This window comes from Mastacembelus armatus, chromosome 1 (genome assembly GCF_900324485.2).
Source record: "Mastacembelus armatus chromosome 1, fMasArm1.2, whole genome shotgun sequence".
Taxonomy (NCBI): domain Eukaryota; kingdom Metazoa; phylum Chordata; class Actinopteri; order Synbranchiformes; family Mastacembelidae; genus Mastacembelus; species Mastacembelus armatus.
The window spans coordinates 3,774,106-3,792,158 of NC_046633.1; the positions used below are offsets into that span (position 1 = coordinate 3,774,106).

General features: G+C 40.1%; 1 protein-coding gene across 3 annotated transcripts in view; it reads right to left on the reverse strand.

The window, feature by feature from the left end:
- The window catches only part of LOC113127852 (protein tweety homolog 3-like), a 24,438-nt gene extending 6,653 nt beyond the window's left edge, over window positions 1-17,785 (reverse strand). For 2 of the 3 annotated variants that reach the window (XM_026302720.1, XM_026302718.1), the window contains exons 1-13: window positions 17,279-17,785; window positions 15,860-16,045; window positions 9,093-9,289; window positions 5,996-6,107; window positions 5,686-5,906; window positions 5,153-5,248; window positions 4,940-5,012; window positions 4,726-4,801; window positions 3,049-3,104; window positions 2,764-2,856; window positions 2,476-2,568; window positions 2,141-2,277; window positions 143-316 (exon numbers count right to left, since the gene is read on the reverse strand). In XM_026302720.1, the coding sequence (XP_026158505.1) occupies window positions 143-316; window positions 2,141-2,277; window positions 2,476-2,568; window positions 2,764-2,856; window positions 3,049-3,104; window positions 4,726-4,801; window positions 4,940-5,012; window positions 5,153-5,248; window positions 5,686-5,906; window positions 5,996-6,107; window positions 9,093-9,289; window positions 15,860-15,985 (1,454 nt within the window). In that variant the 5' untranslated portion in view covers window positions 15,986-16,045; window positions 17,279-17,785. The other variant, XM_026302719.1, reaches the window with a different exon arrangement.
- Window positions 17,786-18,053: the final 268 nt, after the last annotated feature.

The following is an 18,053-nucleotide window of genomic DNA, read 5'->3' on the forward strand; positions in this document are numbered from 1 at the left end:
GCAATTACTCTCACTTATCATTCTTAGGCAGTGAGCATTACTATGTAGCTAGTCTGGTTCACAGGGGGGCAAGCATCAGCTACCTATGGCAGGCAGTGTATTGATCCTGCTAGTCTCTAGCTAGCATTGGATGCTAACTCACATGTATTCAGTGACGGGGGCATTGCTGACAGTGTGGGCTGTAGCGGGCAGGCTAGCTTCGCTACCGTAGCTGGAGCCACAGCTGTAGAGACTGGGCATGTGAACGCGATACAGGTTATCGTGCACACCACCCCGTGAGGCACCCGACTCGTCCTCTCCGTCTTCCTCATCCGTCCTTCAATTGGTCAGGGAAAGGGCATGATGGATAGGAGGGAAAAAGGTAGAGGGGAGGGAGATCCAAGAGAGACAAAAGTGTAAACAAGTGATTGAAGAGGAAGTTAGGAGAGGGGAAGGTGTACTTGTACTATGAGGAGTCCCCTGATACCAAAGACTGGATCAGGCCATGCCTCCAACCCCAAAGCAACTGAACAAGAAGAAAAGGAGAATGGGTGGCATTCATCTACAAAATAGGTCCACTACAAGTACAGTATGGTTTCTAATCTTCTACACAAGCCAGAGAGGACAGTTACAGAATATCAAACTATAAGAATATTTATTATTCTCAAGCTTCTCTTAATATGTAGAAACATGCAGCCATTTTCTTCATGCAGTCATCTTCTACTGACATAGAGGATTCACTCCTGGTATTTAATGTTTATTTATATTGTCTAAACAGCATCAAATTAGATCAAATATAATTCATGCATCTCTGAGTGCTCCATGGAAATTAAAGCAAAAACATCAGGAAAAAAGGAGATAATATGGCTGGTTTGGGCAAACCATTTTCAGACATAAAATGGTCAAAAATGTAAAACGGCCAGCAACGCAACAGAATAAGGCATTAAATAAGATATGTGCTGATTTGGAAGTATGATCTCTGGCTACAGAAATGTATTGGCTTCTACAACGTATGGTCAATCACAAGACATGTACATATGCATATTAAGTCTATTTTTTTTCTACTTAATTGTTTTTGAGGCAGTGTATACTAACTGTCCACATAGTCACAATAAGCCGGAAATGTTTCAGAGAAGTAAAGAGAGAGGGCACTGAATTAATAATTTAACAGGGCCCTGGCAACAGTGAAAAAAAGTTAGAAGACATGTTACTATCATGATTGGCCACCAGATGGAGATGTTTCACTCATTCAACCAAAATGCATCAAACATACTCAGCAGTTGCAGCCCAGTCAGCCTAATAAGCAACCAAGCAGTTATTCTTGCTAAATTCAAGGACATTATGGATTATTTTTTAATACCGGCCAGGCCATACATTAGCATTGCTGGTAATTCACACCCACCAACAAGCATAAAATACCACTACTATGGCACAGCTGTGATTCATAATTCAAATTGCTCAACAGTGTGAAAACCACCACTGCATGTATAGTCTTGAGCTTTTTCTACTGATATTTCCAAAGAATTACTTGTGGTTTCAATGAGTTGTTCATTGGACCACAGGGTCATTCGGTTTCCTCAATAATCACCATCATTCGCTGAAGCCCAAAGTATTTCCAAATCAGGACAAGGAAAGAGGAGGAAGGGAAGGAACAGAAGGAGGAAGTGGGGCACAGAAAAAAAACATGGTAATACACAATCCAACTCAACACTGGCACTCCAAGTCCACAACAGAGAAAAGAAAATGAGAGAGGTACAAACAGAATCACACAATCAGCCAGACTGGCAGTACTAACAGCAAACAATAAAATAAACAAAACTTGCAGAGAAAACTGGATGGATACTAAGAGAGTCAGGAGGACATATAAAAGGATAACAGCTCAGGAGGCAAATACACTTTAAGTATGACATGCATGGGCACCTAGTAGATTCTTAATGGGTCTTTCCAATGTTTTCAACTCATCATTTGAAGTCAGTTACACGATCATAGTGAGTTAGAGTTACTAACATGTTAGTGGTTAGTGTACAGATTAACTACAGAAATGAATTTAGGCATATAAAGACTTGTGTGTGAGTGTGAGTGAGTGTGAGAGAGAGTGAGAGAGTGAGAGAGAGAGAGAGAGAGAGAGAGAGAGAGAGAGACTGTGGCATGTATGTGTTACCTCTTGCCAGGCCAGGTATGTGGCACACTGCACACAATAGAGGAAAACATCAGAGCAGTAACAAAGGAGAAGAGCACCAGGTAGATGAGACCCTCAACTCCATCATAGCACAGGCCTGTCAATGCCTGAACATAGTCCTACACAGATACAAGGGACAGCAAGGAAAGGAGAGGAGAGGAGATGGATATGAGAAGAGAAGAGAAGAGAAGAGAAGAGAAGAGAAGAGAAGAGAAGAGAAGAGAAGAGAAGAGAAGAGAAGAGAATGTTATTTGTGAAATTCCGCAATTTTAGGACTTCTCTCTTCTTCTAACTACACAACACACAAAGTGACTCACCATATGTAGGCTGCGACAGTCGACCAGAGCAGTTAGCTGGTGTAGACCAACTTCAGTGGAATTCAGCACAGACTGGATCTGCTCAAGACTCCCCTATAGATACAAAGCAAAGGTGATGCATGCATTTGCAAAAACAGATATCCATTTTCATGCATATCCACTCACACCAGATAAACGTGTGTGATGGCTCTTCTTTAAATGCCACTTTCTTTACGTTCCAAATAATGCAAGTTGACTCATGCGTGAAAATAAAGGTCTACAGATCACTGCAGACACAAACACACACACCTTGGTGTTGGCATAATCACGTGTTGCTGATCTCAGTAGCTCTGCCACATCATCCTGCATCTCTACCAATGCTTTATGACTTCCCGACAGCCTCTACAAAACATACAGGCACAAACAAATTACCCAAATATATAAATAGAGCTTTTGGTTCTCCACTTGCTTTACAGGTTTGACTAGGTCAATCACCAAAACTCAAACAACCAGTGGAAAGGTATTCTATAACTGCAATTTATTTGTTTGTTCAAAAGAACAATAACTTCAATAGGAATAAAGAGGATGAATTACCTGCTGGAAAGGGTTAATTTGGCCAGAGTTGCACCTCAGGTAATACTGCAAGATATCTGGAAATATATCAATACATATCAACTGGAAAATAATACATGTATTTAAACGATATAGTTCATTGAGAGAATAGAGGTTTGTCTCTATTGAAGCATGATAACTGTACAATTTTGCATGCACTTATATGTATTTTATGGAGGTAACATCTGTGCACTACCTCAGACAACAAATGACAAATGAAACAAATGACAACAGAACTCATGAGAGGAGTGCAAAGTGGACAGTGAGAGAGAGAGAGAGAGAGGAAAAGTGAGCAAATGAGAAGTAAAGAGGGATATAAAAGGATGAACCAAAAGAACAAATAAGACAACAGAAAAAGAAAAAAAATATTCTAGGAATATATATTTTTTTTACATCTGGGACAGGCAAGAGGGACAGCGGGCAGGAAGTGTGCAGGGTTGTTGATGCATTGCAGTCAGCAGAGAGTTGGAGCTTTTAGATACCAGACTGTCAATCAAACCCAATCCTCTTGGATAAACACATTAATTCAGACACATAAACACACACACTTGTTTCTTAAAATAGAGACAACATGTCAGGGTGAGATTCAACTGTCAGTGTGGAAAATGGAGTCTGTCTTACATATTTATGCTTATCTGTCATCCAGCTGTATCTGTCTGAGCCATCCATTCACCACTCTCCTACTATTTCTCTTGAATACTATCCATATTTTATAAAAGACTTTGTTTTCGTTAGCAGCGTGGTCACATGATTAGTATAATTGGTTTGTAATTTAGTTGAAATTTAAATAGAACAATCTTAACGTTGCATCTAAAAATGTGTGGAAAAAGCCAGTCTCCTTCTTTCGAGCACGTGCTTGGGAGCTTGTGCTCCCATGGCTTCTGCTGTTGCTAAGCAACCATAAGCTGCAAGCTACATGACAATGAGGAAGTTGTACAACAACTCAAAGTGGATTTCCAGCAAAGAAAATTTTGTTTAGCCTAGCAATGAAACACTACAGCCAACAGCTAATCAGTTAAAGTTAGTGGCAACAGAGAGCAGTTATTAGTTTGCACTAACATAAAAACAATATATTATATCATGTGCATCACTTATCACAAGCTCTGCACTTATGTGTCTCCAGGCATTGTTTCTCCTTTTGGTGTCATAACAAAAAAGCTTGACAAATGGAAAAGCTCTGGACATCTCTGTACTAGGATTATCAGCTTTTCCCCCATCCTGTCTCAGTTTTGAAACAAAGGGTTTATTGGAATGGGTGAAGCAGATTCTTTCTGAGATTCTTTCTTGCTGCAACATAGACACGCTTGGAAAAATGGGCACGCCGCAACCCAAGTGCGTCACTCTATATTTTAACACGCTTTCCGTGTGGTTTCGTTTAAGATAATGAACTTGAGAGCACAAAAGATGCAAAATGTGAACTGCTTAAGATGTAAAAATGAACCTTTTGTTGAACGAATGGACATAGACAACCTGTTTAAATATGATTAAAATGTATGATTTGGGAAACATTTGGGAACACCCAGAACCCAATGCAGCGCAGGTGTTACAAACACCACAATTTTTAAATTTTTGTCACAGGTACACACATTCACATTAGCCCAAAAACATTTAAAGTGGCTGCTACCAGTTCACTGGTCCTGCATTTTCTTCTCTGCATACCTTGGTCGATGACAGCGTTTTCCTTGGTTACCCTGGTGATGTAGGCATCCGGGGAAACGCAGAAATCGCTGGCTGACTGTAAGAGGGTAAGCAGGCATGACACATCAGGCAACAGTTAACATACACACTAAAACCCTTGCTCAAGCAGTTGGAAGAGATTACATCATTGCAGCGCTCTCTGGCTCTGCAATGATGTTGCCATGGTTACACTTACAGCAGCGACAGCCAGCTCTAGGCCGAGAGACCCCCAGCTGATTATCAGAGTCAGAACTCCCAGCAGGCACACTCTGAAGGACAAAACAAATACATACATTTAAAGTCATGATTTGACTTACCAACATCACCTGCATTACAGGTTTTAATAGATGGAACAGGATTTAACTGGTCCAATAGGAGCAACCTTTGGGCATGATGTGAAGGAACATACCCTATAAGAGTGCCTCTAGAGTTGCGTATCAGGCCAAATAGCACCAGAAGACAAATGAGTACATCAAAGAGCAGCAGGCCCAGGTAACCCAACCACCTGTAAATATACAAATTTACCATATTGTGTCATACAAATAGAGGATACACTATTATACGCCAAAGATTTCAACAAACAACAAAGAGGCAACATATATTAGCTCCAGAGAAGATAGTGATGCTCTTTAGGGATTGACTTAAATAAATTTTTAACTACGACATGGAGGGACAAATATATTGCGGTCAATATCACATCAAATCTAATTTTTGTTTAAGTTTTAAAATCTCAAAATGTTTAAAATTTATTCACTGGGGTTGCTACTGTTGAAGCATGGTTGATACATGACTTTAGGGCAAGTCCAGTGGGTTTGGTTTAAGTAGTTTTAACATTCCCCAGTCAATCTGAAAGGAATTCATAGGTAGACTTCATGACTAAGAGAATGTCATTTTTCTGTTTGCTAGACAAATGAACACATAGCATTATGTGTCGATACTGACCTGTAAAAGTCAAAGGCCTCTGTCTTTCGGGCCAAGTCTTCCAGGGAAACGTCAGTGTTGGACCAGAATGGAACATCCACCATCAGCCTCACCAGCTCATCCAGCTGGCCCTGCAGCTTTTGCACTATGGACACATAGTCTGTCTGCTCCTGGAAGGCTGTCTCTAACTGAACTAAGCTCTCCTCCACCGTCTGGTTTAAGGCTAGCGCACTGTCTGACACCTAGACATACAATAGTCATTTTTTTATTATCGTAATTGCGTTGTGAAGTAAATATTTTTTAAAGCATAACAGCACAGCAGATAACTTACCAGTTTCTCCACTCCAGACACAGTGCGGTTGGCATGACGGAGGGAGTAGGCCAAACGATTGGCTCCATCACTCGATTCCCCATTTCCGTAGAAACCTACAGCGATGCCAGCACTGGGAGGAAAAAAACAGGAAGTGCTAACTGTTAACACAATAATTAATTCTACCACTGGATGGCATAAAACATATTAGTGCGAGTGAATAATGCTATTAGTTTTTAATTTGTTCATAGTCGCACACACACACAAACAGAACAATACTAAAGCACTGACAGCTGATTTATTAAGTGCAGTTCCTCTACTAACCAGCAACAGACAGTGCTGAGCCCAATCTTCTTTGCTTTGGTCTTCCCTTAGGCAAGAACAGAACTACCAAGAATGATTTGCACACACACACACACACACACACACACACACACACACACACACACACACACACACACACACACACACACACACACACACGGAGTCTACACAATTGGGTCACCAGACCGCACATAATATGATCCTTTTGCAGCTCTGCATTCACATTGACACAAAATACACTACAATATATGAAGTTCCTGGCCACAACACCCTTACTTATAAACCTGAATATGTAACCCTTCACCCAGTCAATACCACCATTCCTGCAGAAAGTTTTTTTGCAGTCTTCACAACTTTCTCTTCTCCTTCTCTTCTCTTCTCTTCTCTCTTTTTTCCTGCATACCTATTCCCAATGATGCTTTTATTTTGTCAGTCACCATCTAAAGCTCATGTAGACTCCTCCCTCCCCTTTGTGTACTGTATATCCGTATTGCAAATGTGGGTATGAGCGCACGCTTTGCATTGATGATGTCTCTGCACACAAACACCAGACAGATTTGTAGAGGGAAATTTATGGCCATTGTTAAGGCTATTCATTCTAGCCCATTACATCTTGAGTGGCCCCATGTTACAGCGAGGTTGAGACACTCTCCACTGTGTAGTTTAGTGTGATCCACAGCTTTATGAGAAATTTTACATCTATATGTGACATAAAACTACAAATACAGAAATATTAAACAGAATAAAGATGAATACAGTCAAAGAGGCACATTAATGTGTTCTGTTACCAGCTTCACTTTTAGTTGTCCATTTCCCTACTCAGCCTTGCCTCCCACAATTTAACATCCTCCATGTAATGTAAGTTTTAACAGTAAATCATCTCTCTCCGCTCTTCTTTATTCATCTGCTTCTGCTTTCCTACCATCCATTCTTTCTCACCAATTCCCTTCATCCCTTCTTCTCTGTTTTCTTGTTTCCACGAGTTTTTATCCTGCTCATTTAATATCTGCTCCAGTCAAGGGATTTCATTACTTTATTAACCAATAGCTTAGGATATGAGACACAAACAAGTGTTTCCTAAGTCAAATATTTGACCATAAACACTGACTAGCTTAAACTGCTCTCTAATGTTTGGAGTAAGGTTTATACACTGCCACAACTGACTATTACTAGTGAGAAGCAGTGAGAAAATACTATATACAATAGATATCATTTTTCGGTCATTCAATGCTTTTAAATTGTGTAATAACCTCTTTGTGAAGTAGTCTTCCTTGTTACTGGTGTTCCTACCCATCTTAAGAGGTCTTCTTTATGGTCAACTAACTAAAACCCAATGCTATTGAAGTTATTCCTAAGATTAAGTGGAATTGCCTATTTGTTTTCCCATACTTTCAGAAATGTATAACACAACATTAAATTCTCTGTTACAAGACAGAGCTTCTATCTAAACAAATTGCACCTGCAAACAAATGGAGGAAGTCCACATGTAGTTGCTAAAAATAAAATATGATGTCATTTTAAATTGTGGACAATGACTCACAAGCACTTGCACACACAAAAGCACACAACAAAAACATGTGTGTAGGCTCAGATCCATATCAAATATTCAGCAAGAAATATTATAGCTAATCATAAATTATTAAAACAAAACACTCTTCAGCACTGAGTCACACTAACACACACATACACAGACACAGCTATCCCTGACTGTATAATTCATTTCTCGTCTCTGCATCAAATCTGCTTCTGTCTCCATGGCAACCTTTCTAGGCCAGGGAGAAGGCTGAACAGAGAGAAATAATAAATAACAGAGGGGAGCTATCAGAGATGAGGAAAAGGGAAAAAGAGGAAGAAAAGACAGAGGGGGGCGGGGGGAGCAAAAATATGATGAGAGAGTAAACTAAATAAGAATAGCTTTTATGTTTGCATGTGAATCTTTGTGCCAAGAAGACCAGAGTCCACACTACCCAGAATCTTTGGTCAAAATACACGCTACCCTGCTGGTTGTGTGTACATAGCCTTTGGAGTCAAATAAACACAAACAGAGGAGTGTAACCATCTGCTTGTTACTGTTACACGACACTGGCTTTGTGAAACGTGGCCATGTTTTGTGCTTGATGAAAACATATAGTACATTGTGTATATTAAATGGATTGGGGCTTATAGAGGTTTTCATCAAACAGCCCTCACTTTACTGCTACCATTAGCTCTCCAAATCACATAACAGCTTTATTTAATTGAAAGTACAATCATTTCATACCACAACTATAATACAGTTTAGTGAATGCCATGAAATGTGTGAAATTTTCCAAAATATAATAAATTAGTGTATGCTTCTAAGGACTACATGAAGCAAGAAGATTGCATAAGCAGCACTGATAGAAGGATATTTACAATAATTTACAATAAATGTTGTTAATATGAGTAACAGTGGTGTCAATATAAGTAACAGTGTTATTCGAACATAGTGTCTTGTGCAGTTTTAGTGACATGGTCTATACAGCTGTACACCAATAGGCTATGATAAACAGAGCCAACAATTTGGTGCCAACCCCCCCCATCAATCCCCAGAAAAAAGAAAGTTAGTCTCCACTTAAGGCCACGGGACAATTCCTTAAATTTGCCTTGGCAGAATAATCAAATATTTCAACCCTTACTCACTCAAAAATCAGTAATAAAACAAATCTTGCAGCCTTTCGCAGTGCTTGCAAGTGAAAGTGGGTCACACATCTGTAAATACACAACTTAATTATACTTGTGCAATGTAGTTAGTTTTATAGGGATAACCTCTCACCTGCAGACAAGTGTGGCGATGATGACGCACCAGGCAGTGCAGCAGCAGTCAGCACTGGGCTGCTGAGAGTGAGTATGTGAGTGTGAGGATTCGTCACTCTTCCGTCGTCGGCAGCAAAGCCAAAATGAGTAGAAGAGGAGAAATAGGAGGTCCAAGCCCAAACACACCAACGCCACAGCACCAAGCAGCATAATAGACTAAAGAGGGAGTGAAAGAGAAACAGTTAGTGGTAAAAAATATGTGATTCATAATACAATACACATTATACTTCTGTCATACTTTGGGTTAATTCATTTACATTTGAGAGTTCCTGTCCTTATCACAGGGAAGTAGACAATTTGGGAAGTGAGTTAAGAATACAAGAAGCAAACTAGCTGATAAGAGCAGAAACCAGATACACAGACAGACCACATGATTAGGCAATGTTTTTTTTTGTGTTTTTGTGTATACAAATTGTGATCCTCTCTCCAGCTGTCTGAAACCAAAAAACAGTGGCTGTTAAAGGGACATTTGTGAGATACCATGAAAAAGGCATTTGCACACCATCAAACATGCACACCTCCACAGACTGAGCGGAAGCGGCACTGCTGGGGAGCTGTGTGCGCTAGAGACCCACCACACAGATCACACACCCTCTAATAGCTTTGAAGTGTAAAAGAAGGAATCGTGGGTGGGGGTAGACAGAAGTGTATGTGTGTGTGAGACTTGCTAGAGAGACAGAAAATAAAGAAGATGTGAAAGAAGATGACTGAACTCAACACTAAAAGGAAAGAAATAGATAAACAAAGAGAACGGCTATTACAGCAATGTGTCTGGAATTGATGAAATCTTTTTTTATCACACACTCACACTGCTGTCCCGTTGGGGGTGTCTGGAAAAGTCTTTTTACTAGAGAACCATACAGAGACAGAGACATGTTTCTGGAAAATCAAAAGCTCCACCTGCTAGACCACTCAAGACAAAGGAATTCAGTTACAGTTCTGTTCAGTCAGTAACAGTAATATCATAATTCAGGGGACTCCTCCATGGACAATAACACAATCTGAGTCCATCTCCAAGATTCATCAGACTTCCTGGCTTCCTGGCTGATTTTTCTACTGACCTAATTTTTTCCTCACTGCCAGCCAGCAATTTCCTCATCCTGCTACACTAAACATGAACATGTACTGTATGTATAACAAAACTGACATCATATTTTTAAACGTTTATCTTGTTTCTTTCTTTTTTTTCTTCAAATACATCAGGGATGCAATCTTAGCAACATAGTGTAAAGAAAAATATTCTGGGCCAGTGGTTCCCACCCTTAATGTTGGGACACCCAAAAGAGGGCATCAGATGATTACCAAGATGTTTGCTTTTTTGTCAGTTATAAATTAGTGGATGAATTGACCTCTTCAGCCCTCTTAAAATGATAACAATAATACACCACATAAATTATAATTAACTGCTGAGCTGGTCCCACCTGGGAAAGATTAGCAACTGTAATGGTTCATAAGCCAAAAAGGCTGGGAACCCCTGTTCTAGGGTCAACAAGACTCTCTAGTCTACAGTCATGATAATAGTAGTCTGAGAATGTACTTATTGACAGTGGTGCTTTGTGGTATCTTTGAGCAAAATGCTAAAAAAGCATAAGAACGTCCTCACAATACAATCATACTGATGTCTAATAAGGTTCAGCACATTCATCTTAGTTAGATATTTTAGCATGCTAGCATTTGTAAATTAGCATTAAGACAAAGTCAGCTGAGGCTGACATAAATGTCACTACTTTTAAAAGTTATTTGGTCATAAATTAAAGTACTGACAAATTACAATTTTGATCTGAGGATGAAGCTAAATAAAAATGAGAAGTAAGCACTAAGAAGAAAATTACAATTTATCCTGGAGGATACAGGTACACTGATGTCTGCACAAACTTTCAGAACAATCCATCCAACAGCTGTTGAGACATTGCAGTCAGAACGAAAGTGGTACCCACTGAAAACACATTAACAGCTTGTTAGTGCAAAATGTGATTTATTCCTTTTTTGAAAGACTCTTCCTATCCCTGTGTCCTGAGTTGGCATGCTGTTTTTACTAGAAAATTCCACTACTGCAGGAATAACATATAACACTAGCCAAGTCATATCTAGTTGTATTTGAAGGTACAAATCTGTTGCCACAAAGAAAAGCAATGCAGCTTAATAAATTCTGCTCTCAATTTAAACTGTGGCAGATGTGGAATCAGGGCAACAAAGGGCAAGAATCAAATCTGGTGGGTTTCAGTTAATCTAGCCAGGCTAGTGGGTCACTAAACTAGACCACTACAGGAGACTGGATACAATACAGTGATGTGCTGTGATGCACTGTCTGTGTACTGTGTACTTATGAAAGGCGAGTGTATGGTAATTTGTATATTATAAACTAATTGTAGCTCTATCTTATTACATCTTGAGCTTTAACTTCAGTAAAAAAGTCAGACAATAATGACAAATGATCACTATCACTATAATAAAAAGGCCAAGCTAATGTCTCCAGATACTGTAGCTTATTTGTTCATGTGACTACCAGTCCCTGATTGAATTCTCAAATTGATTTAAAGTACTCAAAGTAAGTGAGTGATCTAAAAAAACAAAAACAAAAATGATTCGATATAAGAAGCTGGAACCATTCAGTACTTGGTATTTTACTTTACAAATAATTTTAACAATGAACTAAAAATAAAAGCTGTCAACTAATCATTTCAATACCAGTGGACATAATGAGCAACAACAACTGATCCAGTACTCTTGGTATCTGGTGTATGGGTTTAACATTAAACTTATAATCTGACTATGAACCAGGTCTCTGCCACCTCACTCACCTCACACTGTGTGTGATGACTGCTAGATTAACTGTCGGGCTGACAAACCCTCAGATCAGATTAAGCATGGATCAATTAGCTTCTAATAAGGATGGGAAGCTTGGCTGTGCATGTGTATGTGTGTACTTAGATCTAAATGCATGTGTGTGTCCTCATCTGTGCTACTGGAGATCAGCTTGCAGGCTGGAGGAAGGGCTAAATGTTAAATGCCCAGGCACAGTGATCTACTTTCAATCTGTCCATTTAAGTGTGTGTACATGGGCGCCTATGTATGTGTGTGTGTGTGTGTGTCTGCATTTGAGCTGACAGGCTCAATCACTTCCACTTCAGTGAGTTGTCCTTCCACTCTCCCTATCTGTGTCTAGCCTTGCCTATACTCTCAACTTCTTTCCTGAGGCACTGGCTGACCTTCCCCGAGTTCATTCCTTTAATATTCACCCAAACTGCAGGGTCAAAGTGTAACCAAAGCAATTACTGCAAAATCTGTCCAGACAAAGGCCTCTGATGCCCCATGTGACATATTTAAATCTATAAACAAAGAAGCAAGTGCAGTGACAAACATAAACTGGTAAATCTTGCACCCACAAACTATGCAGACATCTGTGAGTACCCAACCATCTCTATTTTGGTTAATGTCGGTGTAGTAATAAAGAGGAAAAGGACACAATGAAGTGGAACATAAATCTGAGGGCGTGGTGATTGATAAAAACACCCTTAGCCAGTTACACTGCTCTCATTGCTCTAAAACAGCTGTGACAGACAATGACTCAACAGGCTTCACTGGAGATTTATACTGTGACTGGATGGCACAGATTGGCTCAGTCTCAAAATACAGCACGTTAAATCTGCAGCCAAAGGTAGTGTGTGCAATGATGGTAGAAAGAGCAACAACTCACTTTGCAGTTTAGTTGAACCTCCCACCTGTTTGTAACTATCTTCCCCCCTATGTACCATACACTATGAGCTTGGCACCAAACTACCACACAAATGGGCAAAGTGACTTTCAAGGTCAGGAAAAAAAACAACCATCTATGTGCTGGTGATTGTGTCACCACAAAAATAGAGGCCATAAAACGATTTGAGTGGCTCTATGTCTTTGATCCACTCTGATCCTTTTGAAAATGCTATGAGATAATGTCTTCCACTGTGCAAATTGTAGCAAACTATTCAAAATACCAATTACTGACTTACTTTCCACAGCTGGGAATATGTGTGTGTTATTACAGGTCACATGATTCCTCTGTAATGTTCTGCAGCTGTTTAACTGTGGCTGGTAGCTGACTCTGCTATTCTGCCATAATACAGGCAGATGAATGCAAACACACACACACACACACACGCAGACATAGGCAGAAAACTGAGCACAATGCCTTGCAGAACCTCAAGATAAGAGCTCCTATTTCAGCTCTTCAGGAGAAAAATCAACCAAATTTCCTGCAAAAAGCCAGAGAGTCAGCATCCCCAGTAAAATCAAAGTCATCAGCATCTGCTCTGGTGAATGAACACTAAGCATTTTCTTTAAGATAAAAAAAATCTGTACAAGAGAGAATAAAGTTAGTAAAAGTGTGAGTCATTGTGTGAGAAGAAAGTTTTGTGCAGCTTCAGAGCTCAAGAACTGAATACAAATGAACCTGTGCCAAATCACACTGGAAAGAAAAACACTACACAGAAGAATCTCCCTCTATTGTGTGAGAGAGTGTGTGAGTGTGTTATATTATGGTGTGGTGACAGACTTGGTGCACTGAAGGGCACTCTGCAGGACTTGTCTGTATGTGTGTGAGCGTGTGTGCATTTCTCAGCTGGATGAGTGGATGCATGAAAGCCTCTGAGACAGATATACTGAGCCAATCTAAAGACGGGCTGCAGTGAAAGAGTGAAATAAAGAAAGAGAGCATTCTTTCACAACGGGCTACAGCCCTCCCCTTCCCTCTCCCTCCCCTGCTTCCCTCCCTCCCTCCTCACTCCTCCAATTCAACCTCCTTCTTCTTGTGCTTCTCCCCCTCCATCCTTCCCTCCTCCTGTCCCCGTCTAGCCAGAATTAATGATTTCACCCTGAATAGAACCGCTATATTCCCTCACACACACAGTAACACACACAAACCCTGAGGGAGATCTGTGACCTCACCTCAACAAACAACACGAAGTGCTAAATACACACTGACACAGAAACTGAACATACAGTATATATGTATTGCACATATATAATATGCACAACCAACATAAAAATAACATACAAATATATATAGAATAATATAAGTGCAGAATGTGCAGTGACATAGAAACAGTCCCATCTGCTAAAATCAATGTCAGGATGTAATTAGTCTAAAAAGAGGGTCCTTAAAATTCCAGTGGTCATGCACACTGACACACAGACACACAAAGGCCTGTAGTTAAACACTGAATAGCTCACAGGAAGTGGCTATTTGGCAATTTAGAAGCACCTCCCATGGCTCATCGAGCTTACTCGCTCTCTTCTTGCCTCCAATCAGTCTCTCTTTTATCTTTCTCACTCCTCCTCCTCCTCTCTCGCTGCTTGTCTCTCCAGTTCTCATCTCCTTCCCTTGTTCATGGCTGTGGGTGCCTTCCCACGCTCTGCTCTTGAACTAGCAGGCCCTCCCTCCACTTGCTGTATATGTCAGCAAACTACATTGAGGGGTGACTGCAGCACATGAGATGCTGGAGTTTCAAACGCTGTGTCTCGCCTTAAGGTTGTTTTTTCTGACGCAGAGACCTGGAAGTCACCTTGTTTAAGGATTCTAATGAAATGCAGGAAAACTGGGCCAAAGCCCATCTTTGAGATTGAGCTGCTTTGTAAAGCAGTGCTGCAGACTCAGGCTTTGTTTTATCAAAGAACAACTGCAATTAGTTTTATGCTTTTAATGATTGCTTTTCCTCTGCCATTTCCTGCATGATTATTTGTTCAATTAAACAAATAATTGTTTATCCAATAAAATGTCATAAAATACTTATAATTACCCATTAACTGTTCCCAGAGCCCAAGATGTTTAAATCAAATTGCTTGTTTTGTCCAGCCAGCAGTCCAAACCCCATAGATTAAATTCGCAATGATATAAAAGTAGAAAATCTTCAACTTTAAGAAAATGGAATTGGACAATTTTGACCTTTTGGCTTAATAAATGAATGTAAAATATTAACCAGTAATTATATTTGCTGATGATTATTAGCTGTCTGCCTAAATTTCTCAGTTCAATTATGCTTTTAAGTCAAACATAGCTTTTACTTGCACTATAGAGCTGTATATCCTTAAAATGAACTGTTTCAGTATAGCAGCAATTTCCATTGTCATGATTCATCATTCTCATGATTACTTTTCTATAAAACCAGATCTGCTTGTTACCCATCATCACAGATTTTATGTCTGAGCTTTAACTATTGTATGTAATTCAGAGAGCATTGTTCCTTTAACAAATATTGACAGCTTTAACCATCCTGAGCACAGGGGTCTCTTCAATATTTAAAAAAATGGAAAACAAATATTTGCAAAACACACAAAATATAAACATTATTTTGTATAGAAGATATGCTTTGTCTTTTCCTTTCCTAGCTTGCTACTTATCTCGCAAGCCTTCAGATTTATATTTCAGTCATTAGGGGTCTTAACCAGGTTAGAACCACCTAACCACTTGATTAATCAGCTAATAGTTCTTTCACTACTACATAACAATGACGGAAGGTCAGTGTCTTGATCAAGGACCTCTCTCACTTTCTCTCTCTGATGAATAGCCTTGATCGATCCGGGGAGGGAACCCACATCTCTGTGGTTGCAGGACACCCTCAGTCACTACTTGCCCACTCTGCTGTGAAATTACAATGTGGGCAGGTGGCAGTAAGTGGAATGACAAGGTGATGCTGCATGATGATGAATTCTGAGTGGGAGGTCATTATTCCACTGTACTCGTCTTACCTTCTGGTACTCAGAGTCCTCTGGTCTGAAGTCACTGCTCACCAGCTGGAATTCGATATTGAAATGAGGCATCCGATGGAGCAGATTCACCCACCAAGGGGGAGAGTAGTTCACTACAGCCGCCATCCTGATGTAGCTACCTGCCGACTGTCACTTCACTCTCAAACCCAATTCCTCACAATGACACTGTAAAGAAATTCACAGCCATTCTGGATTAACAGGACAGAGAAATTACTTCCTGCACAATTCCCACAACCTGTCATTGCTGTGGCATATCTGGAAAACAAATAGTATAAATGTAACTTTTACCAAAAATATTAAGTAAAATGAAGGTAACTACCTGCTGCTAATACTGTTTACCACTAATATCTCAAAACCTTCTTCTATCAACTACAATAATTACCAATGATTCACATTATATTAAGGTATATGTGATAGGATAAACACGTCAGTAAACATTCCAATTTACTGCATACAGTTTTGCCATTTTTTACAATCCCCATAATGTCCTCTAAATTTCACACAGCAAATGGCGTTTTCATTCATCAGCATCAAATGAAAAGGGTATCCCTTTGTTGCTATTTACTGACTGTTCTGTCTTTTGCATGTGTCTACTTGTCTGTGACACACCTGCACATGTTGTGTGTGTTGAAGGGCAAAAACACAGCAACAGGACACATTACCATATTTCAAATTTCATTTAAATGACTGAAACTGATTTTAAAAAGAAGAGTCTAAATATAATTCTTTTGCCCTTTAATTTGTTTTAAGATTCCTGTTGCAATATGGGTTGTGGTCCATATATATATATATATATATATATATATATATATATATATAGATGACTTTATGCTGGTAACTGTGGGAAACAAGAGATTATTACCTTAATAAAACTGCTCCCTCTTGTAACAAATAAACCATTGACGATAGCACAGAGGCAGAATTCGTCCTAAAAATATATTTTTATATATCCTACTGTAAGCAAATAATAAACCAATGAGGTCAGACTATATGTAGACATACTGTACATGAATAATGACATGACAATAGCATGGCTGACAGCTTACCTTACATCACCCAATTTACGCCCATACGGTTAAACACAGGCTTCGTGAGATAAATGTGTCGTGCACGGTGAAATGGCCGTTATATCAAAGCCCACAAACATCTAGCACTGTTTCTATTGTATTGAATTTACTGTACCATCACGTGTAGGTCAGCTAAGTCGTGCGTATTCCCACACAGTCGTTATTTATCCTCATGTAGTCAATAAATTGTTAGCAAAGCCCGGATTAGCTAGCTTTATCCCGCTTTGTCCGTTAAAACTACCGCAGTCTCTCACAGTCGTCAAGGCAACGAGGAGGAGAAAAGGCAAGAATCCGCCTCGGGTCTCCGGAGCCTCCGTGCCGAGGAACCTACCTTGTGAAGCCCAGGCGGATGCAGACTCTGCTTTAGTGTAGTCTTGGGAGTCCAGGCCGGCGTATATTTGACCTATTGTCTTCCCAGATCCGGTGGTGGATTTGAAGCCCACAGCCGTGCGCTGCTGCATCAACGCGGCCGTACCGAGCTAACTGCAACGAGCGAGTCGGCTGCAGTCTCAACCACATTGAAAATAACGGAACACCCGACACCAACCCGGTCCGCTCACATTTCACCACACAAGTTTCCCCCTTTTAGACCAGCTACCTTTCCTGAACAACGCTACGAAAAATCAGGGGTTAAACTCGTTGACCCTCAAACCAGTATCTATCTGCTATATGTTTTTTTTTTTTTTTTACAATTTGACGGTGCCGTCGTTTTTTCTCGGGTTCCCACGGTGAACTGTCGCTTCAGCTTCGCCTCTCAATTGGATAAAACTGTTGGAGAGTGAAATAAACACGGTGTTTACAAAGCCCTGGAGGACCCGGGTATTGCGGCAGCTCCAGGTCTGCACGTCTGTGTGTGCGGGGCTGAGGTAGATAGGGAGAGCAGATGCGCAGAGAGGCCACCCCCTGACGTTCAAACCAGTGTAGTGCATCCTACAAGAAGAACCTTTGCTTTTCTGCTGGAAGGTAGAAGATGCATTCAGAATTATAAATAGAGAAACAGATAGGTAGATCTTAGGTAAAACATGCTACACGGGAACAGATAACACGTCTTACATAACGCAAACATTACAGAAACCACAACAAAACCAAAGCCATCTTTGAAAAGA